Source organism: Rhineura floridana, chromosome 8 (genome assembly GCF_030035675.1).
Source record: "Rhineura floridana isolate rRhiFlo1 chromosome 8, rRhiFlo1.hap2, whole genome shotgun sequence".
NCBI lineage: Eukaryota > Metazoa > Chordata > Lepidosauria > Squamata > Rhineuridae > Rhineura > Rhineura floridana.
This window is the reverse complement of record NC_084487.1, coordinates 1,459,521-1,483,885: the sequence shown is the minus strand read 5'-3', so window position 1 is coordinate 1,483,885 and position 24,365 is coordinate 1,459,521. Positions and strand designations below refer to the sequence as shown.

The window sequence follows — 24,365 nt, the reverse complement described above, 5'->3', positions numbered from 1 at the left end:
ACCATTGGCAATGCTGGCTAAGGCTGATGGGAGTTGTGGTCCAACAACATCTGGTGGCCCACTAGTTGGGAAAAGCTGCTTTAAACTGATGGCATTGTTGTCAACATGACCCCAGGCCATATCAACTGGGACAGTTCATGCCCTGCTTTGCCACCACAGTTTGAGGCAATGTGCCTCGGAATGCCAGTTTCTGGAAACCACAGGAGGAGAGAATGCTTTTGCGCTCAAGGTCTGCTTGTGGGCTTCCCGTTGGGGCACTGGGTTGGCCGCTGTGAGAACTGGATGCTGGACTAGAGGGCCCCTGTTGGCCTGGCCCAGCAGAGCTCTTCTTAGATTCTAATGTGAGGAATTAGCTCCCGTGAGATGATGATGATGATGATGATGATGATGATGATGATGATGATTACACTTGTATACCGCCCCATAGCCGAAGCTCTCTGGGCAATCTACAACATAAAAATCAATATAAATTCTACATTTGATACAATTTTAAGTAAACATAACTGAACAATATATCTCTAAACAATATACATAACATGAAAGCAAAATGAATCATATACAAAAAAAATAAAAATGTAACAATTATAAAATATATCTAAAAATGTCCATGGAGGTCAAGTATTCTCTAATTTCCCATTGAAAGGGAGATGTAGGGACCGTTGCCAATATGGATGGGTTTAAAAGGATTTGGCAAATTCATGAAAGGTAAGGCAATCAATGGCCACTAGCCACAATGGCTATGCTGTCTGCCTCCACCGTTGGAGGTGGCAAGCTTCTGAATACCAGTTGCTGGAAACCGCAGGGGGGGAGAGTTGCTGTTGCGTGCAGGTCTTGCTTGCTTTGGGGCTTCCCATAATGGGCATCTGTTTGGCCGCTGTGAGAACTGGATTTGGGACTAGATGCAGGACTAGACCCCTTGCTGGATCATCACCTTGCAGTGGTGAGTGGGCTTGCGTGTTCCAACGAACCCTGTGAGCAATGCCGTTGGGAGTCATGTACTCCCAGCGGGGTCACCCATGGTGGTCAGGTCAAGGGAGAGGAACCAGACAAAGATCGATCCAAGAAAGTCCTCAATGGCAGAACAGGCGGAGGATAACAATGTGTATGTTACAACGGCTGTGAAGGTGGATGAAGGCTGCAGCAGATAAAGGACTTCCAATCGTCGTGGTATCCATGCCGTTGGATCAAAGCCTTTTTCTGTCAAGATTGTGTGTTGATCTTCATGCGCCGATCTCCCCACACAAAACAAATTCACACACAGGCATCTTCCAAGCAGATCCATCTGGAAACCTATGTCCTCACTGTGGGAGGCTGTGTGGATCCAGAATTGCCCTCCACAGTCACCCACCATTAAAGACCTTACCCTGGAAGACAAACTTACTTGGCCACGAGTGATTGCCAATGAATGAGGACTAGATGGGCCCCCACTGGCCTGATCCAGCAGCCAGGCTCTTCCGGTGTTGTTATGACAGTGGAAAGCAGACAGTTTCCTATGCCAACAAAGGATTCCTACCATTTTTTTTGCACAGAGGCGCACTCCCTGCTTTTAACAGCAGCACAGCCCTGGAGATGCTTTAAAGGGAGACGCTCCATCTGCTGGTTTTCTGTCCATCACTCAACTATTAGGGGCACAGCATATGTGTCTATGAAAATGTTGCAATGAGTTAAAATTAAAAATGTTGTACTGAAAGAAATTCATACAATGCTAAGTGAAACGTATGCTTACCTCCCTTGTGAAAAGTATGGGAGTTTTCCGCTTATCTGCTTCTTTAACAATTAAAAATGTTATTCCCAGCTTATCGGACCAAAGGTCAAGGATAGAGGAAGTTTTGAAGGAGAACAGGGAAGTGGACCAGAATAGACAGATGCTGAGAAATTAAAGAATGATGTATTCTTGATTAGCTATGCATTTCTGATATTATGTATGTGACGCATCTATAGCCTATAAATATGATGACTGTCAGCAATTCTGGAGAGTCACTTAAGGGTGGCCCTCCCTTTGCAAAGGTTCTAATAAAGGCAAGTATTTGCAGTAGTCTGGTCTCGTCTCTATTCCTTATTGGCATCTCAAGGAATTCAGATGGCCAGCCCAGGGTTCTCGTAGGGTAAAGTACCTGCAGGGCTCACCCCATCTTCCCCAGTCACGTTGGCCTGTTCCTTTAAATGGAGCTGGGAGGCAGAGGCTGGCTCTGGGGATTCCATGGCAGTTGGGGGCCTGAGTAAGGAGGGTCGCTCCCCTGCCCTGAGAGGTCATCCCTAGTGAGTATCATTTGTGCCCAAAGTCACCTTTCCCCTGTGTGTGCACAGAGGGCGTTTGCACCCTCAGCTGGCAGAATGCCACAGCTGGAGAGCCCCCTCCCCACAATCAGGCCCAGATTCCTAGAGCTGTTGTCTCTCACGTCTGACACAGACGGAGCCACTAGTCTGACATCCAAAAATATCCCATCTTCAGAGATCCCTTGGATTGCTTTTGCTGTTGTGCAGCCAACAGGCAGAGCTTCTAGTCATCAGAGTTGCCATTCTTTCCTTCTGGCAGGGCTGCTGTGCCTTTGACAGCTACATGACGGGCAGGAATTCAACCAGACGAGCTTTTCCCAGCATGGAGATGTGATGAAAGAGGAGAGACCTGTGCCTTCCCCTTTGGCTCTGGCCTCCTGCAGGCTGTTCTCTAGGAGCTTCTGAGGGTGGTACTTTCTGAGCAGAAGCAGTTACACTGAATTCATTCCCACTTCTTAAATGGGGGCTACCTCCTTCCTAAAAAAAAAAAAAAAGTTAAAAGGGCAAGGCCTAAAGGGTTTAGGACTAGGAGACCTCAGGAAGGTCCCCTATTAGGCACGTCTGTCCAAACACAGAGATCCGTAATGGAGGTTGTGTCCCCTGTACACACAGAACCCCATCCTAGGAAGCCCAGTGGGTGGTCTCATGCTCAGGGCCTTTTCTACTGTAGCTCCATGGCTTTGGAATGGATGGCAGTTAAAGCGTTAGCTATCAGTGGGCTGCGGGACACATGTCAGCTAATCCAAGACTGATATGGGGAGGCTATAGTTTTGACCAGATACTCTGATATGTTGTGCTGCTTTGATGTTATTGTATTTTCAGGGCTTCAGTAGATTGTTTATTTATTTGTTTATTGCATTGTTAGCCACATTGAGTCCCCCACCCCCGCACCCCCCAACAGAAAAGCAGGATCGGAACTGTTTTGAAACTAATACATGAGACCTGGTAGAGCCTGGAAGAGGCTGGTGCTGGTGCTGCCACAGCCTCACACAAGCACAACCTGTGGCAAGCTCCTAGGCGGCGGAGAGGCTCTCTGGGGAGGTTTGCGGGGAGGGAGGGAGGCATGTGGAGGGGCAGAATTGCAATTTGTATTTGATGCTCCGTCTTGTACCTGAGATGAGGCAAGACATCTGCGGACCCCATGGGGGAGGGTTCCAGTGTCTTGTTGCTTGTGCCGTTCTCAACCCCCCCGACCCACCTCCAGGTAACAGCAGACCCTCCAAGATGGCGGAAGCCCACCAGGCGGTCGCCTTCCAGTTCACCGTCACCCCTGAGGGTGTCGATTTCCAGCTGAGCCGTGAAGCCCTCAAGCAGATCTACTTGTCAGGCCTCTCATCCTGGAAGAAGCGCTTTGCCCGCCTCAAGGTGAGCAAGAGGTGGCCGTGAGCGGAGCCACACAGGTCCCTGGGTGGGCGGTCTCTCTGGAGGTCAGTTCAGGAAAGGGGGGGAGGTGTGGCGAAGACAGAGGAGCTCCACATAATGCCCCCTGCAGTCTGCAATTTACTGATTGCAGTTCTGCGTGCTCTGAGGGTTGAGGGGCAACACACAGGTGGTGTAGTCCTGTTGCTATGGAGTGAGTGCATGGAGGCCTTGCCTGGGATCAATGGAGGGTTTCCCAAGCCCCATATGCTGAGTCCCACTGTTGTAGAAAGCACCCAGACTTTTAAAATGTTCCTCTTTCAACAAGCCTTTTAAGTAGAGACCTTATCCCAGTCTACATCTGTGTTGGAATTGCTTTTTAATATGTTTTTAAAGCTTTTTTTTTTTAAATATGATGTTTTGTTTTAATATGTTTTTAAGGATGTTTTGTTGTAATATATTTTAAAGTCTGTTTTTATGATGTTTTGGAGTGTTTTTAGTGCTTTTGTATGCCGCCCTGGGCTCCTGCTGGGAGGAAGGGCGGGATACAAATCTAATAAATAAATACATAAATAAATGTGCATGGTAATTGCACATAGCAGTGGACAGTATTTTTGCCAGGCTGTTCCAGCTCAACTGAAGTGTTTCCACAGTTGCAAACTGCAGGACTGATAGACCCAGAACTGGGCCCTGGTTCCATGGGCTCTTCTTCCGCGTATCCTTCCAGCCTTGGCCTCCTTCTGACATGGTTGATTCCCACAGAACAGTGTCCTGACAGGAGTGTTTCCCGGCACACCTTCAAGCTGGCTGGCTGTTGTTATAGCAACACTGGGCTCCACGTACTTCCGCGTAGATGTGTCCATGGGACTCCTGCTCAAGATCCAGAAGCACCTGCCGCACAGGTGGGTGCCAGCCGTTGCACCTTCTCTCTATCTCCATCCTGGGCCTGCATTCTCATCTCCTGGAATGTCAAAGCAAGAGGGAGAAGGTGGCATCCAGCTAAACAGATCTGCTACTCAAGGACATTTGGCTGTGTAAAGAAAAAAACCCCTCCCTCTCCTCTCCCCATCTGCTCCCCTAAATCTGTCCTGGCTGCTCCCCCAACCCTCCAGACCAGATTTTGGGCAGGTGCATGAGGCAAGGAGAGGGAGAAGCAGTTCTGTGGCTTATGCCACCTCCCAAACCACCTTGGAATAACCTGGCACAAATCACCTTGACGTGAGGGGCACCAAAAGCTTCCTAGAGGGGTAAACCATGAAATGGAATGATGTCCTTCATGAGCAGTGAAGAAGATTAATCGTTTGGCATGTGTGCACAGAGGGGGGAAAGGCAGTTTCCTCTCAAGGATGGCTGCAAGCATTTGGAGAGGTCTTCTGCTGGGGGGGGAGACCTGTTCCTCCCCCCCCCTTCGTGCATACAAAGCAAAGGCTGAAGTGGGCTGAGGAACAGTTTCCTTAGGCAGCAGGCCATGTTAAGAAGCCCTTGAAGAGAGAATGTGGGACTTGGCCAAAGCAGCGAAAGACACAGGCTTAAAGCATTGGTAGCCATTGCCAATCTGGTGCCCTCCAGATATTTTGGCTGTATGCTGATGGGAGTTGTGGGCACTGGGTTGGTGATGGCTGCCATAGAGCCAGGAGCTCTTCACCACTGCCGGGACTTCTTGGAGGGCCTCTGTGCCACTCTGGGGCTGGCATAGCCCCCTGTCACCCACCTACCCTCTCTTCTCCCTCTGCTGCAGTTCCTCCATGAGCCCCCGGAATCGAATGGTGCTGAGTGCTGTCATTTTCTCCACGGGCGCCTGGATCTCAGGCATCCTGCTCTGCCGGCAGACACTCAAACTTCTCCTCTCCTACCACGGCTGGATGTTTGAACCCCACGGCAAGACCAGCCGCAGCACCAAGATCTGGGTGGTGAGTCGTCATCGTCATGGAGTGCGCGTGCTAGGACACGTGCCAGGGTGGCAGAGACATCAGGGGCAAAGGAGGGCCTGGTACTGGGCGGGAGGGGCCCTGGTGCCATGCCCTGAGATGCTTGTGCCTCTGCACAAGAGGGGCAACATGTGGCAATGTAGCTGTGTCTGACACTGCTGGAAGCAGGTCTCTGCTCTCTGGAACCGACAAATAGGCCAATACGTGAGGGGAGGTCGGGGAGGTCCCTTTCAGTTGTGGTGCCTTAAGATCCGGAGTGACAATTCCAAGAGACGTTTGCCTGCCTTCGCCCACCTCCTTGCTGTCCCCCCTCCCTGAGATGAGGCAGTAAAGATAACCTAATTCCAGCCTTCACCAACCTGGTGCCCTCATACCCAGCACCCTTTCTCCCCCAGTACAGACCAAGCCATCTCCGTGGAGACGCTGCTGGTTGACCCAATAGGCTGTCATGTGGTGACAATGTGGAAGCAGGCCTTCTCGGTGGTAGCACCCACCCTCTGGGATGCCCTCCCTCAGTAATTTGTGAGGAGGAAGCAGCAAATGCTCCTTGACAGCACATATGTTTGCCCAAAAAGCTTTCCTGGACTCACAACTTTTTAATTCTCTGTTTTGTAAACTGCTGCTCAAAGGTCAGGGTGAAGAGGGGCATCTGTACAGTGAAGGAGCCAGACACACCTCTGTGGGGATAGAATTCTGCAGCTTGGGGGCGGCCACAGGGAATGCCCCCTCCCGGGCCACCCTCCCTCCCTCCTGAAATCCTGAGGGGAGCCGAAGTATCAAGAGCCCCCCCTGCTGATCTCAACACCTGAGAGGGTCTGTAGGGAAGGAGACCCTCTCTGAGATATTTGAGCTTTAACCACTATATAGTATGAGCACCTTGAACTGGGCCTGGAAGCAAACTGGCAGCCAATGCGGCTGTTTTAAAACAGGGGTTGTATGAGACCCAAAGGGAAACTCAGCCACTAATCTGGCTGCTGCATTTTGGACCAGTTGAAGTTTCCGAGTCGTTTTCAAGGACAGCCCCACAAAGAGTGCATTGCAGTAATCCAGTCTGGAAATTACCAGAGCATGGAATACTGCGGCCAAGTCGTCTCTGTCCAAAAGGGGCCGAAACTGGCAAGCCAGCCGGAGCTGGAAACAGGCACTGCTAGCCACTGAGGGCACCTGTGCCTCCGGTGACAGTGTTGGATCCAGGAGCATCCCCCAAGCTGCAGACCTGCTCCTTCCAAAGGAGTGCAAGCCCATCCAGGACAGGCCGTCTCCTCACCTTCCAGATGTGAGAACTCAGGACACATCTCTGTCTTTACAATACATAGTTCCGTTTTTATTGAGCTTTCAGGAAATTTTATTGAATTTTGTTGGTTGGATTTTTATATCTTGATGTTTCTTTTATGTAATGCTTAGAGATTTTTATTATAATAAGTGGTATAATATTTTTTAAAAACAAGTTCCCATCATCCCAGCCAGCACTGCTGTATGAGGCCTGGGCTGATGAAGGTTGTAGCCAAAGCACCTGGAGGGCACCAGGTTGGCAAACACTGCCTTATTCCCGTGAAGTTCCACCTCACATAACTGATCCTTTCTTTTGCTCTGCTGTTTAATTCGTATTTTGTTTAAGAAATGTTTCAACTGTTTGTTTATTAATTTTTGAACCATGCTGTTGCTTTCTTAAGTATTTCATTGTAAGCTACCTTGATCAGGCTGTGAATGAAGAAGATTCAGTAAATACCCCTCTGCAGCCAGAGGATCCTGGGGAGGGGCGTGCTTTGAGCTGCAGATGCCACCTCGAGCTGTGACATCCCCCTGTCTCTCCTCTCCTTGTAGGCCATGGTGAAAGTGATGTCTGGCCGCAATCCGATGCTATACAGCTTCCAGACCTCCCTGCCCAAGCTGCCCGTGCCTCATGTGAAAGACACCATCCGGCGGGTAAGTGGAGTGGCCGAAACCCCTGGCAGCCCTCAGGTCCTGGATCGGAAATGGCAGCCTTGGCCGAGGGGCTCTGTCCGGCCCCCAGGGCAGGATGGCTGGAGCTTGGAAGAGAGCCATGGCTTCAGCAACAGGGCAGCTGAGATGGAGAGGGCTTAGAGAGGGACCGGAGGCACCACCCCTTCCTGGCTTCCAGCCAGGCCCTGAGCTGAGCAGACCACTGGCCCATCTAGCTCAATATTGTCTACACTGACTGCCAGCAGCTCAGGAATCTTTCCAGCCCTATTTAGGGATGCTGCTGGGGACTGGACCCGGGACTTCCTGCGGGCAAAGCGGATGCTCCGCCGCTGAGCTGCTCTGGGCCTTTTCGGCACTGGCACCTGCGTTCTGTGCCTCGGCGCAAGGCAGTGGGGGCCAAGCGCATAAGAAGGGCCACTTCCCCGGGCTCAGCTGCCCTCCTCTTCCTGCAGTACCTTGAATCTGTCCGCCCCCTGCTGGACACAGAGAAGTATGATGACATGGAGGCTTTAGCGCTGGACTTCCAACAGCAGACGGCCCCCCGGCTCCAGAAGTACCTTGTCCTCAAGTCCTGGTGGGCCACCAACTACGTGAGTCCCTCTGCTGGGCCAGTCACAGCTCCACCCCAGGACCACTGGGTGCCCCTTCAGCACCCTACGGTGTGCCCCTCTCCCCTTCTGCCAGCTCCACGTGTGTGCCCAGACCTTGGTCCGGCACCTTCTCTGCTCCACCCTGGGCCTCTCCCTCCCCCACGAGGCCTCAGCTGCCCCACACACACACACACACACACACACACACACTCCTGCCAGGTTGGCTGCCAGCTGCTGCCCGCTCAAGCCCAGTTTTTGGAGAACCTTCCTTTAGCTCCCGGGGGGGGGGGATTCTGAAGGCCTCCTCTGCCCCTGAATGCAGCGGCCAGACCTTCATCTGATTCTCACCTGGGCAGGGCCACGTTGTCCCTTTGGCAGGTGAGCGACTGGTGGGAGGAATACATCTACCTCCGGGGAAGAGGCCCCATCATGGTGAACAGCAACTACTATGTCATGGTGAGTCCGTCAGCGGAGGTGGGGAGCTGGGGCGTGTCGTGTGCCCCCTGCCACCTTCAGTCTACCCTTTGGGGCAGTTCTGGAGGGACATCCTGACCTCCCCCAATGACCCACCAAGCGCAGGTTCTGCCTGGCTCAGCCGCCCCCCCATTGTCTCTTTCACCTGCCAGGATTTCCTGTATTCGACCCCCACCTCCATCCAGTCTGCTCGGGCAGGCAACGCTGTGCATGCCATCATGCTTTACCGACGCCGGCTGGACCACGAACAGCTTGCACCCGTGAGTGAGGGATAGGGGGCAGGGTTTCCCCAAACGGGGTCCTGAGGTGCACAGCCCCTTCCCAGCAGCAGAACTGAGGAGGGTGACATGCTGCCTCTGATCCACTTCCCTGGGGGTAAGCCCCATGGAATTCGAAAGGACTCTCTTCTGCATAGACACGGTTAGGGTTGCTCTGTTATTCTCCTGGGCTTTTTTTTAGGGGGGGGGTTGGTTTTCTCTACTGCTCCTCTTACATGACATCTCAGCTGTCGCTGCTTTTTCACAGTCCTTCAGTGGATCTTTAAAAAAATTAAGCTGAATTGTTGGATTCTTTTATTATTGTTAGTAGTCTTTGTGGAAGCTGGACTGAAACCTTTCAAATGCATAGATAAGTAACTCTCTTCCCTGCTCGCTTTTGCCCCCAGGTGATGGCGCTTGGTGTGGTGCCCATGTGCTCCTACCAGATGGAGAGAATGTTTAACACAACGCGCATCCCTGGAGAGGAGGCAGGTGGGTGGCAGGAGGGCAGGGGGGCAGAAGGCGGGCAGCGCCACCGAGTCATGGCAGGCACACAGACACACACACACCCGTTCACCAACGGGATTAATTTTAAAAGCATTTATGTGATGCTTTAGAAGAGCCAGAGGGAACCTCAGTCCCTGGAGCTGAACGTGGCCCTCCAGACCTCTTGATCTGGCCCTTGGGACTCTGCAGGCCACGCCCCCCTCTCCACAGCTGAGACCCTCCCTGGCCTTGCCTCCCATCCTCCGTGCGCGTTTGCACAAGGCTGGAGTGTGCCCTTGAACTCCACGAAGGCCTCGAGTCTTGCTTGCTTGGAGGGAGGCGTTCGAGTGTGTGTGGAAACTGGCCTCCCGGACAAAGGCAGAGTTCATAGAATCATAGAATAGCAGAGTTGGAAGGGGCCCATAAGGCCATCAAGTCCAACCCTTTGTTCACATTCACGGCTCTCCCCGCTGGTGTTATTAACCTCCCACTGTGGGGAATGTGGCCCTCCGGCTGAGAAAGCCACCCCCAACCCTGCTTTAGAACCTGGACAGCCCTTCACAGCCTGGGGTAACTCTTACGACAGCCCAGTTGGGCCGGTCAGTGTCATTGCCTCCCTGCTAAAGAGAAAGGGCCGAGGGGGCCCAGGCCACCCTGTGAAGTTCATGGCAAGAGGCAGGGTGGGGGCTGGGTGGGGTGCTTCCTGACCCTTCACTCCTTTCCTCCCCCACCAGCCAAATGGCAGAGGCTGCCCTGCTGGGAGCAGATGGGGGGCGCTCTTAGAGTGGGGCTGGGAGACTGGACACGGCCGGGGAGGGCAGGCAAGGCATCCCTGAGATGGGCCTCATCAGGCTGCCTTTGGAGTGCTGTGGGTCCCTCCAGGTCTTGGGATCGCCAGCCTCTTCCTCTAAAGAGGCCTCTCAGGTCTGGGTTTGATGGGATCCTAACACAGGAGTGGGGGGCTGCTTGTGCACTCCTGCGCATCACTCCCAGCAGCAGAGTCCCCCTTGTTCTCATCATGTGAGATGCAACAGGCGGGACTTGAGACACAGGAAGGTGCCTCCTGCTGTACTGACTGCACTGGCTGGCAGTGGCTCTCCAGGCTTGCAGGCAGTGGTCTCTCCCAGCCCTACCCGGAGAAGCTGCCAAGGACTGGACCTGGGAACTTCTGCCTACAAAGTGGGGCTCTGCCACACCCAGGTTTCCATTAGATCACGTGAGCAGGAGTGTTTGGGGAGGGGTAGCCCCATGCAACCTCTGCACAACCCCACTGAGCCCCAGTGGACTGCACCGCAGCACCTCCCTTGCCGTTTGCTGGCAGCTTTGAGGAAGGCAACCTGTCTGTTATGGCTCTCTTGCAGACACTCTTCTCCACCTGTTGGACAGCAGGCACCTGGCCGTCTTCCACAAAGGCCGCTTTTACAAGGTGTGGCTCTACCAAGCTGGGAAGCTGCTGTCTCCCCGTGACCTGGAGATGCAGTTCCAGCGTATCCTGGATGACCCTTCCCCACCGCAGCCGGGCGAGTTGAAGCTGGCCGCTCTCACTGCCGGGGACAGGCAAGTGCCGGGCTGGGGATGTCTGGGGCAGGGCAGCGGGGCTGGGGTGGGGCCAGATATCCACCCAGCTCAGCAGGGAATGCTTCTCTTCCCTTCCCCAAGAGGGGCCCTGAACCGATCTGGGTGTCGAAAGTCATCTGCGGAGGAGGGATTTGAGCCGAGGGCCTGGTTCAAGCCAGGCTGATGCCCTTTCCAACCAAAAGGTTTTTATAAAGCAGCTCAGAACAGAATAAAACAATCAAATTACTATGATAAAATAGCACAAAATAATGAAGTGGGAAAAGCTGCAGCTGAAACAACCAGTTCTGGAATGGATAAAACGATATAAAGCAGCGTATCGACCAGCAGATTAAAGAGCAGAATACAAACAGCCCCCCCCCAATCATTCCTATGCGGAGGGACCAGAGCCCAGCGTGCTTTGGGAGTCAGCTCCTTGCCTCTCTCCTCCGGTGTCATTTCCAGATGTTCGTGGGCCGAAGCCCGTGCCAAGTATTTCAGCCGGGGCAGGAACAAGGTGTCCCTGGACTGCATCGAGCGAGCGGCATTCTTCTTGACTCTGGACGAAGACGCTCAAGGCTTCCTCTGGGAGCAGGAGGAGAGTCTGGACCGGTATTCAAAGAGCCTCCTCCATGGGCGCTGCTACGACAGGTGAGGCCCATGTCAGGACCGCTCTCTTTGCCCCAGACCCAGGCCTCTGTCAGGACAACGGTGGCCACTGGGCAGTTGTCCCTGCTTTTGATCCGTGATGACTTGTGGTGGTGCCTTGGCTCGCTTCCATGAGTCACCTGGGACGGCTGTTCGTTGAGCATCTCTGGTGTTGCATGCCTGCTCCTGGAGCCCATAAATGCCCTCCACTGCCTTTCTGGTGAACTCTTGATGAGTTGAACAACACTAGCAGAGATGAAAACAGTACTTGGGACATCCCAGCCTGTCCACCAGCTGCCCAGGATCCTGCAGGTTCCCCAAACGTGGCTGCTGTGTTTCTTTATGATATTGTGCAGGCCCACCAAGAAAGTCACGCCTGCATGCCGTCCGTGCACATGTGCAGGAAAGGAGGGCAGAGGGCGGAGGGAGGTCAGATGCGGGACACACACACCATGTCTGAGTCCCTGGGTCCTTCCAGACTGCTGCTGTTTTCAGGTGGGATTTGATCACATGCAGACTGCATTTTTAGCGATAAGGGGAAAACGCACTGGAAAATCATTTGCTCATTAAATAGCCGATGTCATCCGACCTTTAACAGCCAACTTCATCCAGCCTCCGTGCCAGCAGATCAGGATGAGTGCCCAATAAACCAGTCATCTGGAAGCAGTCACTGTGTCCTCCATCCCCCGTAGCCTGCCCTGCACGCAAGACTGGTGCTGCCCCACCTGCTGGCCATTGCCCCCAAGGGTGAACTCGCTTTGGGGGCTTCTCTTGTTCCATCCCATCAGTGCCTGCCACGCTTGGCCCAGCCTGCCACTCCGCATGCCCGTTCTGACCCAGGCCGTGTTCTCTCTGCAGGTGGTTTGACAAGTCCTTCACACTGGTGGTGTATTGCAATGGGAAGCTGGGTGCCAACGCCGAACACTCGTGGGCCGACGCCCCCATTGTCGGGCACCTTTGGGAGGTGAGGATGGAGCAGGGCCTGCCCATTGAGACAGTTGGGGAGGGGGGTGCCTGTCTTCCTAGAGAGAAGAGGGGGCCACGAGTGCTCCCCTCAGCCTCATTCCTGTTGGAAGTGGGGCCAGAGCAACTCCTGTTTTGTTCTTTTGTTGATGTTCCAGAAGGGAGACAGAGCGAGGGTCCTCCAGATGGCTAGGCTTGGCTACCTTTACCTGGGATGCTCTGCCTGACTTCCTTCCTTCGCTAGACTGATAGTCTTAAGGGAAGCTTATCTGCTGCTCCTCCTTCCTTCCACCCTTTCTCTTCCTCTCTTTGACTGTCCGAGGAGAGAGGGGACACCTTTGTCTCTGCTCTCTCTCCCTCCTGAGCCACGAGGGCAAGACCCACGTCTGGGCATTGCACCTCCAACTTAGTTAGTTAGTTAGAACTAGGTATGTCTTCCCTATCTTTTATGTATTTCTATAAATAAAGTAGCTTTTCTTGTTTTACTAAGTCTCAGTGATCTCAATGCAGAGTAAAAGCCTGCCACTTAGGTAGACGCACACACTGGCACATACACAGCTCAGACCGCTGTTGTTCTCTGCTAACAAATATACAAATTTACACAACAACAATTCGTTTGCCTTTCTCCCCAGTTCATGCTGGCTATGGACCAGTTCCAGTTGGGGTACTGCAGCAGTGGGCACTGCCACGGGGTGCCCAACTCCGACCTCCTTCCCCCGCAGCGCTTGATGTGGGGCATCTCTGAGGAGGTAAGTCGGTCCATGCTCCTCCCCCCCACCCCACAGGACTACAGGAGGCTGAGGGTGGCCACGATGCTGCTTTGGGAGATGGAGGACCCTTTTGGTTCTACGTAGGCAGGCCTCTGGGAGGGCCGGCTCCCCACTGGGCACTGTGTCAGGGCTGTCTGCTTCTGGGAGGTCCTGCGCTGGGGCAGTCCCAGGCCACAAAGCAGGGCGGGGCAGCTCGCCCACAAGGCATGGGAAAGGGGCTTAAAAAGACGTGGGGCTCCCCACTTCGTACAGCAATCCCCAGAATTCTTTGGGAGTGTCAACGAGCATATAGATAGAGGTGATCCAGTGGACATAGTGTACTTAGACTTTCAAAAAGCGTTTGACAAAGTACCTCACCAAAGGCTTCTGAGGAAGCTTAGCAGTCATGGAATAAGAGGAGAGGTCCTCTTGTGGATAAGGAATTGGTTAAGAAGCAGAAAGCAGAGAGTAGGAATAAATGGACAGTTCTCCCAATGGAGGGCTGTAGAAAGTGGAGTCCCTCAAGGATCGGTATTGGGACTTGTACTTTTCAACTTGTTCATTAATGACCTAGAATTAGGAGTGAGCCAAGTTTGCTGACGACACTAAATTGTTCAGGGTTGTTAAAACAAAAAGGGATTGTGAAGAGCTCCAAAAAGACCTCTCCAAACTGAGTGAATGGGTGGAAAAATGGCAAATGCAATTCAATATAAACAAGTGTAAAATTATGCATATTGGAGCAAAAAATCTGAATTTCACATATACGCTCATGGGGTCTGAACTGGCGGTGACCGACCAGGAGAGAGACCTCGGGGTTGTAGTGGACAGCACGATGAAAATGTCAACCCAGTGTGCGGCAGCTGTGAAAAAGGCAAATTCCATGCTAGCGATAATTAGGAAAGGTATTGAAAATAAAACAGCCGATATCATAATGCCGTTGTATAAATCTATGGTGCGGCCGCATTTGGAATACTGTGTACAGTTCTGGTCGCCTCATCTCAAAAAGGATATTCTAGAGTTGGAAAAGGTTCAGAAGAGGGCAACCAGAATGATCAAGGGGATGGAGCGACTCCCTTACGAGAAAAGGTTGCAGCATTTGGGGCTTTTTAGTTTAGAGAAAAGGCGGGTCAGAGGAGACATGATAGAAGTGTATAAAATTATGCATGGCATTGAGAAAGTGGATAGAGAAAAGTTTTTCTCTCTCTCTCATAATACTAGAACTCGTGGACATTCAAAGAAGTTGAATGTTGGAAGATTCAGGACAGACAAAAGGAAGTACTTCTTTACTCAGCGCATAGTTAAACGATGGAATTTGCTCCCACAAGATGCAGTAATGGCCACCAGCTTGGACGGCTTTAAAAGAAGATTAGACAAATTCATGGAGGACAGGGCTATCAATGGCTACTAGCCATGATGGCTCTGCTGTGCCACCCTAGTCAGAGGCAGCATGCTTCTGAAAACCAGTTGCTGGAAGCCTCAGGAGGGGAGAGTGTTCTTGCACTCGGGTCCTGCTTGCGGGCTTCCCCCAGGCACCTGGTTGGCCACTGTGAGAACAGGATGCTGGACTAGATGGGCCACTGGCCTGATCCAGCAGGCTCTTATGTTGTGTTAACGCTTCCCTGACCTTCAGCCCAACATAAGATCCCCACCGTGTTGATGTGGGACTTGGGCAGCCAGGCACACCCTCTTTGGAGTGTGTGGATGTAAACTATGGCCCCTAATAAGCAACTGTCTGGCAGCCCCTATCTGGCTGGCTGCTCCAGAGCTTGGCAGGGTGCTGGTCTGACTGTAGAAGGGGCAGCCAGGCAGCTGCCGGGGTGAGGGGTGGGGTGGGGGGCTCAAGCAGCATTTGAGGGAGGGAGCTCTTCTTCTGACATAAGGACATAAGAAGAGCCTGCTGGATCAGGCCAGTGGCCCATCTAGTCCAGCATCCAGTTCTCACAGTGGCCAACCAGGTGCCCTTGGCAAGCCCAAAAGCAGGACCAGAGTGCAGGAGCAACTCTCTCCCCTCCTGAGGGTCCAGGCGACTGGTATTTGGAAGCACATTCCCTCCACCTATGGAGGCCAAGCTGAGCCATCCTGGCTAGTGGCCATTGATAGCCTTCTCCTCCGTGAATGTCTCTAATATTCTGTTCACGTCATAGAATAGTAGAGTTGGAAGGGGCCTATAAGGGCATCAAGTCCAACCCACTGCTCAATGCAGGAATCCAAATCAAATCATTCCCAACAGATGGCTGTCCAGCTGCCTCTTGAATGCTCTGTTTGCTCGCTCTCTGAACTCTGGCTTGCTTATATCTCCTCACCTGTAGACCAAATGAGACAGCTCCCTCTGCTCTGCTCTGCTCTGCTCTGCTCTGTTAGGAGTCAGGAAGCAGAATGAAAGTCCCAGCACACACAGCTGCTGCTTGTTGCCCTCAGCAGTTCTCAGGCCACGCCCTTCAGCCAATAGCTATCAGGCCACACCCCTTCCAATCAAGCTGCTCTGGAGCCCTTCAGAGCACACAGCTTAGAGTCCACGGCTTCAGAGCCCGCTTGCCTTTTTCCTTTCCTCGCTACAACTCCTTTGTCAAACTCCTGTTTGTGCTGCCTGTTCGCTCACTCTGTTCGCTCGCACTCTGAAAGCTGGCTTGCTTATATCTCCTCACCTGTAGACCAACTCAGACAGTTCCCTCTGCTCTGCTCTGTTAGGAGTCAGGAAACAGTCGCTGGGGAACAAATGCCATCTGCCTCTGGAGCACAGACTCCCCACGGCTCCCCTTTCTCCTCCTCCCCACCAGCCATAGCATTGGGCCAGCAGTTTTCTGCCTGTTGGGGGGGGAGCTTTGCTGCTTTCCCTGGTCTTCTGCTTGGCTCCTTGCGTGGGCAGAAACAGGAGAAGTGCTTAAACGATCACCGCGACAGCCATACTGGCATACGGCAGTCATTCTCCAGTGATGTGTTGGCATGGCGGTATGCTGCCCATGGGCAATGCATAAAAGAAATAGCGAAAGGCTCCTGTGAGCCACGGAGGAGGCTGCCTGCTGCAGCTCTGCAGGATTTGCTCCTCCCACTTTGCCTCTTCCCACTCAAGGGGAAGGCAGTTCTGGGCACTTCTCTGCCCTGCGTGTGGCTGGAACATTCCAATGCCTGGCAGAGTTCAGAGTTCTCCCCCACCCCACCCACTCAGTGGAGGCTGCCTGTTGCCTCTCTGCATGGACTGTTGCTGTAGGCCAGGATTTCTCTAATCAGGGCTGCGCCTGCTATGAAGCACTCTCGGAGTGAGCCATTCGTACTTCCCACATGCTCTAAAAGCAACCAGAAGTTTCGGGCAATGCAGGTTTGAGCCAGGCTGCCCTTTCGTGGATCCCACTCCTCTTCTGTGACCTGTTGGGTGTCTGATCCCTTCTACTCTGTGCTGGTCTGAGCACCTTCTCTCAGGAAAGCGGGGCTCTCAGGGGCAGGCCCAGCTGGTCTTGTTTGTGGTGCTGACGGAGAAGCTGTTGCCATCTACCTCTGGAGCACAGACTCCCCACGGCTCCCCTTTCTCCTCCTCCCCACCAGCCATAGCATTGGGCCAGCAGTTTTCTGCCTGTTGGAAGTTGTTGGGGAGGCTCAGGAGAGGCAGGGGCCGTGGCTTGCTTTGCACCCCCCATGCCTCAGAGAGGGGTGGGTGGGGGATCACCTCTCCCTCTGCGGTCTCACCCCCAGTTGCTCTCTGCAGTGCAGCAAGGTCATCGAGGCCTCCTACAGCGTGGCCAGGGCACTCGCAGACGACGTGGACTTCCACTGCTTCCGATTCACTGAGTTTGGCAAAGGGCGCATCAAGAAGTGCCGGACCAGCCCTGACAGTTTCATCCAGATTGCATTGCAGCTGGCACACTTCCGGGTGAGTGCCACTACCTCTCCCTCGCCGGCTGCCGGCACCCTCCGCTCCCTCCCAGCACCCTCGCTCTGGGGTAGGGGTGGGGAACCCTTTTCAGCTCATGGGCAGCAACCTTCCAGGGTCCAGATGCCACTGGTGGGTGGGGCCAGAGGCAAAAGTGGGCGGAGCAATGTGTGACTCTTTCCTCTGTACAGTTGGCCACATGTGAAAGCACAAGTTTCTGCACATGAACACACCCACCCATGCACCCACCCACAGATACACACCCACACACCCTCCCTCTCTCTGTGTCTCCATCTGGGCATGTGAGAGCCTTTGTCACCATCCAGGGGCACAGCCTAGCCCGGCAAAAGCACTTGAACGCAGTGTGGAGCAGATATAACGAGGGGCATGGCCCAGGGAAGGGGGTGTGGCCTGCCGTGAGTCTGGAGGGCCTGTCTGGGGGGCTGCGTTCAGCCCCTGGGGCAAGACTTCCCCAGTCTGGTTCTAGGGCCAAAACCTGCCTCAGTTAGGGAAAAGCACAGGTGTCAAGGGCCACAATCATGATACTGCCCAGGTGAAGTCCTTCACATATAAAAGTTGGTGTCCTTTCCGAAACTGACAGGGTGTGCAAAGTCTTGAGGGGGGGAGGATGATTGAGGAGGGGGTAGAGGTCATCTCCCAACCCCCCCTCACTGCCTCTTCCGCTAGGACAAGGGCCGCTTCTTCCTCACCTACGAGGCCTCCATGACGCGGCTCTTCCGGGAAGGCAGGACGGAGACAGTGCGCTCCTGCACCAGCGAGTCAACAGCCTTCGTACGCAGCATGGCGGATCCAAAGTGCAGTGTGAGTTCAGCTTCTCAGGGGGGTTCCTACAGTTGCGAGCCCCCCATCCCCTGCCCACATGTCTTTTGCAGACCCTCCCCTTGTTTCCCTCCTGCCTTTCATCTGTGCTGCTGCCCCATAAGAAGCTTCTTTGCGCTTGCACTCTCTCTCTGTCTCTGTCTCTGTCTCTCTCTCTCTCTCTCTCTCTCTCTCTCTCTCATATATCTGTCTAGGGCCAGAGCATTGGGGGGGGGCTCTCCAACACAATCAGCAAAAAGGCCCACAAATATGAAATTATACTTGTAATGCCTTCCAAAAAATATGAGAAAGGGCAATGAACAATAATACAAATTGGACAATAAACAGTGATTCTATGGAACAGCCAGTTTTAGATACATTTTGGCCATTAAGTCTTTTTCAAACAAGTCCCATCTAGTCCCGAGTCCTTGGGAAGTCTTTTCTAAGCAATCGTGTTTGGGGAAAGTGTCCAATTAATTCCTCTCGTGCTTCTGTGGCTGCTAAGAGCTTTACAAGGACAGTCTTTGTTCTGTCTGAATGTAAATGGTGGGGATGAAACAGAATGACACAATTGGGGAAAACTGAAGAGGAAAAAGATTTGTGTAGTTTTATGTGCTGCCACCCTCTCTGAATATCATAAATGATCTAGAATCCCAAGGGGACTGAGAAGTTTAAGAAACCCAGGTTTGTTTACCCAGGAGGGGGAATTCAGAAACGACTGGGCATCTAGGTTGAACAAATACTCCATGGAGTTAATGTTATTGCTAATTGAGCGTGCAAATGTGGAAGCAGGAAAGAGACATGAAGCTATTCAAGACTGTGAAATCAAGCTGGAACTTAATCATATATCACAAGATAAAGCAAAATTGCTAGAGGAGTCGCAAAAATAATTGGATGTTTACTTAAAAGGATTTAAAAGGGATTAAAATTAAGGAATGTAAATGTGAAGAATTGGATTTCAGAAATGAGAAGGTGTATCCTTGTTTGAGCCAACAGGATTCTTCATTTTAAAAAGGTGGTTAGATTTTAAGAGCCCTGCAGTTTTCCTTTTCCTTTTTTGCTTATTGTGTTTTGACACATATACTGTGCTTCCCAAAACATCAGCACATCACAGTAGCAAATTTGTGATGCATAAGTTAAAACTCATTATAAAACAAGAGAATGAGACAACTTGCTGTATTGTAGGACACAATAAAATATAATCCAATTCATACAGTACTCCAGTTGGAATCGAGCATAGCCTAAACTCTGCTTTAAGTCTAAAGTCCACCTGTTATGCAACCGAAAGCGCAACCACAGTCACCAAATAATATTTTTGAGCAATCTGTCTATTTTTTATTATGTCATACAAATTTGCTCCTAAATATGACCCTGTATTTTTTACATTTTTATTCTTCCAAGGAGCTGGGGGGTTGCATAGATGCTTTTATCCTCACACCAGCCCTGTGAAGTAGGTTTGGCTGAGTGTGTGACTGACTCAGGGTCACCCAGGTGAGCCTCATGGCTGAAGGGGGACTTGAGCCCAGGAGCCTGACACCTGAGCCACGGAAGAAAGACAAAGCTTTGCTTGTCTATTCTAGTAGCCAAGCCAGGGGTGAGCACCTTCCCAGCTCCCAGCTGCCCCAGCCTAACCAATGGTCAGGGGTGGTGGGGGTTGCAGTCCGGTGACATCTGGAGAGTCCACCATCCTGGATTTAGGAGGACATTGCCTGGCAGTGATGGAAAGAAGCAGCATTTCCAGGCCTCAGGTGGGGGGGGGGGCGGCACCAGCCTGTGGTTCACCAAGTGAAAGAGTTCAGGCGCCGCCACATCTTTAAAAAAGCGGAACTGGAAACTTCGAGAAGACAAACAGACCTCTTGCCTTGATGCTCCCCCAGGCAGCCCCCTTCAGGGGAGAGTGCAGGTGTGTCCCTTGGCAGGGAGGGGCCCTTATTAACCTCTTTCTCCCCCCCTCAGCCCTCGGAGTGCCTGCGGCTGTTCAAGATAGCAGCCGAGAAGCACCAGCACATGTACCGCCTGGCCATGACCGGGGCTGGCATTGACAGGCACCTCTTCTGCCTCTACGTGGTCTCGCGCTACCTGGGAGTGGACTCCCCCTTCCTGGCTAAGGTGACTTTGACCCCTGCCGCCCACTGCTGGCTGCACAGCTGGGGGGCTCCCTGTGAGGGGCACCCAGGGGCTTCTCACATGTGCAGTGCCAGCCATGTGCCACACAGTGTTGTGCAGGGAGGGGGAGCTGGCACTCACTCTGTCCCCACTCGCCACCCGCAGGTGCTGTCTGATCCCTGGCGCCTCTCCACCAGCCAGACTCCGCAGCAGCAGATCAAAATGTTCGACTTGGAATCCAATCCGGATTGTGTCTCCTCCGGTGGGGGCTTTGGGCCGGTGAGTAGGGTCTGCTCAGGCGTGTGTGTTTGCATGTAGAAGACTGGAAGGGAATGTGCCAACACCTGCAGGGTGTCGCAGGGTGAGCTCGGGGGATACATAAGGAGAAGGGATGTGGCTCACTGGCAGAGCAACTGCTTGGCATGCAGAAGGCCCCAGGTTCAAGCCCCGCCGGCATCTCCAGCGAAGCCTGGGACTGTCCCCTGCCTGCAACCCCAGAGAGCCACTGCCAGCCAGTGTAGGCAATACTGAGCTGGATGGACCAATGGTCTGACTCTAAGGCACCTTCGGATGTCCCTAAATTAAGGGATCAAGTTTTTGGAGACGGTCGCTGGCTCAGTGCTTTGCGTAAAGAAGGCTCTGGGTTCAGTCCTCGACATCTCCAGGTAAGACTAGGAGTGTTCCCTGCCCGGAAGCCTTGGAAAGCCACTGCCAGTCAGTGTGGATGGTAGAGGTCTGGATGGGCCCACAGTCTGGCTGGGTTCCTATCAGGGTGGGTTGGCCGCCCACCTGTGCAAGTGTGCTTGATTATTTAGACGGTGGCCCATTTGGAGCCAGATGGGAAAGAACTTTAGAGGTGCCCACGAGCAGGACTCAAGCACAGAACCGCTCTTGCCCTCGCCAACCCCAGCAAGCTGCTGTGCAGAGACGGGCTGCCCCGGCAACCTCGAGGGGCCTGTAGCTAGCCACTGATGCTCCCCCTGCTTTTAGCACCCTTTCCCTCCCTGACCCTTGCCCGCCCCCTGCTGCAGAACTGGCCGCCCCGTTGCCCTGCCAGGCCAGGCTACATGGCCACCCTCCTCTGCTCTCACCCACTGGCCTCCGTGGTCCTCCGCTGCCCATGGGCCTGACCGCCCCTCCCTCCCCTGCCCTGCCCTGCAGGTGGCCGATGATGGATACGGAGTCTCCTATATCATTGCTGGAGAGAACCTGGTCACTTTCCACGTTTCCAGCAAGTTCTCCAGCCCTGAAACGGTGAGTGTGCATGAGGGGGTGACCCTGGTGGGCGTGTAGAAGCACAGCTGGGGGGGCGTCTCCTAGGGGGCTAAGGGGAAGTGCCTGCTGGTAGGCTTGAGAGTGTTGTGGCAGCCGCTGGAGATGCATTCTCCCCAGATAAGGGGCCCTGTTTATACCCCCCTTTTGACACATGGATTTTCCACGGGGAGGGTCCTTCACTGGTGGCAGCAGGGGGGGGATGTGCCCCTGCTGTTGGCTGGCACGTCACGGGTCCCCCCGCTTCCCCTCTGAACGCCTCCTTCCTGCCCACAGTGCTCTGTGCCTGTCTTGTGATTCAGCCAAGTCCTCCATACTGCCACTCCCCTCCATTTCCTCCCCCCCCCCATTTCCAAACATGACAGAAAGAGACAGTGTGAAGGGAGGACATGAGCCCAGCCGGAGGAGTAAATCTGCTGGCCCAGAAAGCCACGGCAGCTGACCCTCAGCCAGAGTCACGGGGGATGTTGTGGGAACAGTGTGAGGTCAGCAGAAGTGGGAAGAGGCCAAGCACCGCAGACTTGGCATTCGTGTGATCTTCTCAAGTGCAACTGGCTCTCGGTTTGTGCCACCCTTGACTGAGAGGGGTTGATAGTCTAAGCTGACATGGAGGGGGAGGAGGGAGGCTGCCCCACTGGCTGCCCCACCCTTGGTCGCCCTGAGAGAGCTGTGTTGACAATACATCTCCTCCTCTCCTCCCCCCCCCCCCAGGACTCAAAGCGCTTTGGGAAGAACATCCAACAGGCGATGCTGGACATTGCAGCCCTGTTTGAAACGCCAGCCAGGAAAATGGCCAACTGAGCCTGGACTGGCCCCTTTGCCGTGGGCCCGTTGTGGCCCGTACCACAAGGAAGCCACTGCCCGGCTGCAGAGCTGGCCACCCCTCCACAAGCAGATTGCAGGTGGATATTGCTGCCACTGCCATCTTCAGCTCTGACTTTTGCCTGGAGCCCCCTCTGCCCTGCCCAGGGGCACCCCGTGGACGGACACAAGATTCTGGGGTGAGGAGGGCAACAGGGCAGGTGCCACTGAGATGCCACTCATAAAGGAGGAATGTTTTTGGCTGTGGGTGTGTGGAGGTGGACTTGATTTCAGTTCCTCTGTTGCTGGTATTCCTCATCTTAGAGAAAAAGCGGGGGGCAAAGAAAAGGGGGCACAAATATACAATGGCTAGGCAAGGGGGGCTAGTCTGGCTTTGGAAATGGACTGCCTTCAAGTCAATCCTGATTTATGGCTACCCTATGAATAGGGATTTCATAGTAAGCTGTATTCAGAGAGGTTTGCCATTGCCTCCCTCTGAGGCTAGTCCTCCCCAGCTGGCCAGGGCCTGCTCAGCTTGCCACAGCTGCACAAGCCAGCCCCTTCTTTGCCCGCAACTGCCAGCTGGGGGGCAACTTGGACTATGCAGCTTGCCCACGGCTGCACAGGTGGCAGGGCAGTAACCCCTGAGCCACTCCCTGTGGGGTGATATTTAGCTGGCCCTTGACACCCAGGAGACACGAGCAAGGATTTGAACTCACGGACTCTGAACTCCCAGCCAGGTCAGCAAAAAGGGCCACGATGGCTGAGTTATCAGATGCGGAACAGAGAGGCCAAGAGCCCCAGGGCAGGTGGGCAACTGGGGGGCAGGAGTTGGCTGGTCCTCCTCCACTTCTGTCTGTGGGGTATGTTCCTGGCGTCCTTCCCCGCCCAGCCGCAACCCAGGAATGGACCCCCCTCCCCCCCAAAAGCACAGGCTTACGCCAGGCATCGGGCAGCAGGGATAAACTCCTGGCTCCTTAGCTGCTGGAGCTACGAGTCAAATTTTCAAGACTGGGCCCAAATCAGAGCCTGGACACATGGGGGGGGGTTCCGTCAATAGTGGCTGGAGCCCCTCCTGCTGGTGGTGAATGTTCATGTTGAAGTCGGCTACTGGTTCCCAGTTCTGTAATGCATCTCCCCAGACCCCAAAGTAACTTGTGGGATACCAAAGCTGTCATGTGTCTCTTGTGGGGGGTGCTTTTCTGAGACCCTTTGCAATACTGGGATTCCACACAGGCCACCTGATCCTGTGAACACCTTACATAGGAGTAAGTCCCACTGAGCCCAATGGGGCCAACTCAAGAGCCTTGCAGCCTGAATGTTTTGTCTCAGCCTCTCCCTGCCCCCGCAAACTCTCTCTCTGTCTCGCTGCACATGTTGCCAGTTCTTTGGTCTTTCCTCAAAGGATGTGCAGCAGGAGCAGCAGGTCTGCTGAGCTCGGGTCAGATCACAGGGAGGGAACCAAGGACTGAGCGGGGGGGGTGGGACTGAGGGGGGTATAGACCAGGCAAAGCCCAAGACCCCTTTCATCACAAGCAGGTGACTGCACAGGGGAAGGAAAGGGTGGGAGGCCAGTCCAAGCTATGCGCCCACAGCCTCTGATGGGAGCGCCAGGCTTTACACCCACACACACCCTGCAGCTGGGAGCTTTGTGAAGTCCTGGAGCGGCTGGTCTTACGCATGCCTCCCTTGGCTGCCATGAGCCAGTTCTTTCATTTCATTGGTCATGCCCAGGGCCCTGGGGTGGTGTTGCATGGCATGCCCTGCCCTGCCCTGCCCGGCTGTGCCACCCAGTGGTGGCGATCACCACCCTTAATCTCCTGCTCCACTCTCTCCAGAGGTGCAGACTGTCTTCCAGCCAGGCCTGCCTTGTGAGCTCTGCTATCACTTTGCGCTAGCAAAGAGGGCCCCCCGGTCTCCTCCTGATTGCCACACAGTGAAAGTGCCCACCAAATGCCGCAGCCTGTGAATAGTTCAGCGTCTTTCACAATCGGGGTGGAACAGCCAGCTTGGCAGCAGAGGCAGCTCTGCTCACTAGCTAAGCAGGGCTTGCGCATCAGACAGCAGTCTTCCCCAACCTGGTGCTCCCTGGCTCTTTTGGACTACAGCACCCATCAGCCCCAGCCTGCATGGCCGTATGAAGCTGGGGCTCACTAGAGTTGTAGTCCAAAAGAGGCAGAGGGCACCAGGTTGGAGAAGGCTGTCACGGAGTAAGGAGGAGTTTGCGCCCTTCACAGTCCAGAAGCACCACAGAAGATGAGCAAAGACGGCAG

At 53.7% G+C, this 24,365-nt stretch overlaps 1 protein-coding gene across 2 annotated transcripts in view; it reads left to right on the top strand.

Annotated features, from left to right (window-relative positions):
* Positions 1 to 22,359, top strand: part of CPT1B (carnitine palmitoyltransferase 1B) — a 30,142-nt gene extending 7,783 nt beyond the window's left edge. For both annotated transcript variants that reach the window (XM_061637951.1, XM_061637949.1), the window contains exons 2-19: positions 3,482 to 3,642; positions 4,399 to 4,538; positions 5,375 to 5,546; positions 7,389 to 7,490; positions 7,961 to 8,098; positions 8,477 to 8,554; positions 8,725 to 8,832; positions 9,237 to 9,321; positions 10,677 to 10,872; positions 11,335 to 11,520; positions 12,376 to 12,481; positions 13,113 to 13,229; positions 16,930 to 17,094; positions 17,782 to 17,916; positions 19,870 to 20,022; positions 20,185 to 20,298; positions 21,181 to 21,273; positions 22,003 to 22,359. In XM_061637951.1, coding sequence (XP_061493935.1) covers positions 3,502 to 3,642; positions 4,399 to 4,538; positions 5,375 to 5,546; positions 7,389 to 7,490; positions 7,961 to 8,098; positions 8,477 to 8,554; positions 8,725 to 8,832; positions 9,237 to 9,321; positions 10,677 to 10,872; positions 11,335 to 11,520; positions 12,376 to 12,481; positions 13,113 to 13,229; positions 16,930 to 17,094; positions 17,782 to 17,916; positions 19,870 to 20,022; positions 20,185 to 20,298; positions 21,181 to 21,273; positions 22,003 to 22,092 — 2,319 coding nt within the window. In that variant the 5' untranslated portion in view covers positions 3,482 to 3,501 and the 3' untranslated portion in view covers positions 22,093 to 22,359. The remainder of the gene's footprint in view (positions 1 to 3,481; positions 3,643 to 4,398; positions 4,539 to 5,374; positions 5,547 to 7,388; positions 7,491 to 7,960; positions 8,099 to 8,476; positions 8,555 to 8,724; positions 8,833 to 9,236; positions 9,322 to 10,676; positions 10,873 to 11,334; positions 11,521 to 12,375; positions 12,482 to 13,112; positions 13,230 to 16,929; positions 17,095 to 17,781; positions 17,917 to 19,869; positions 20,023 to 20,184; positions 20,299 to 21,180; positions 21,274 to 22,002) is intronic.
* Positions 22,360 to 24,365: the final 2,006 nt, after the last annotated feature.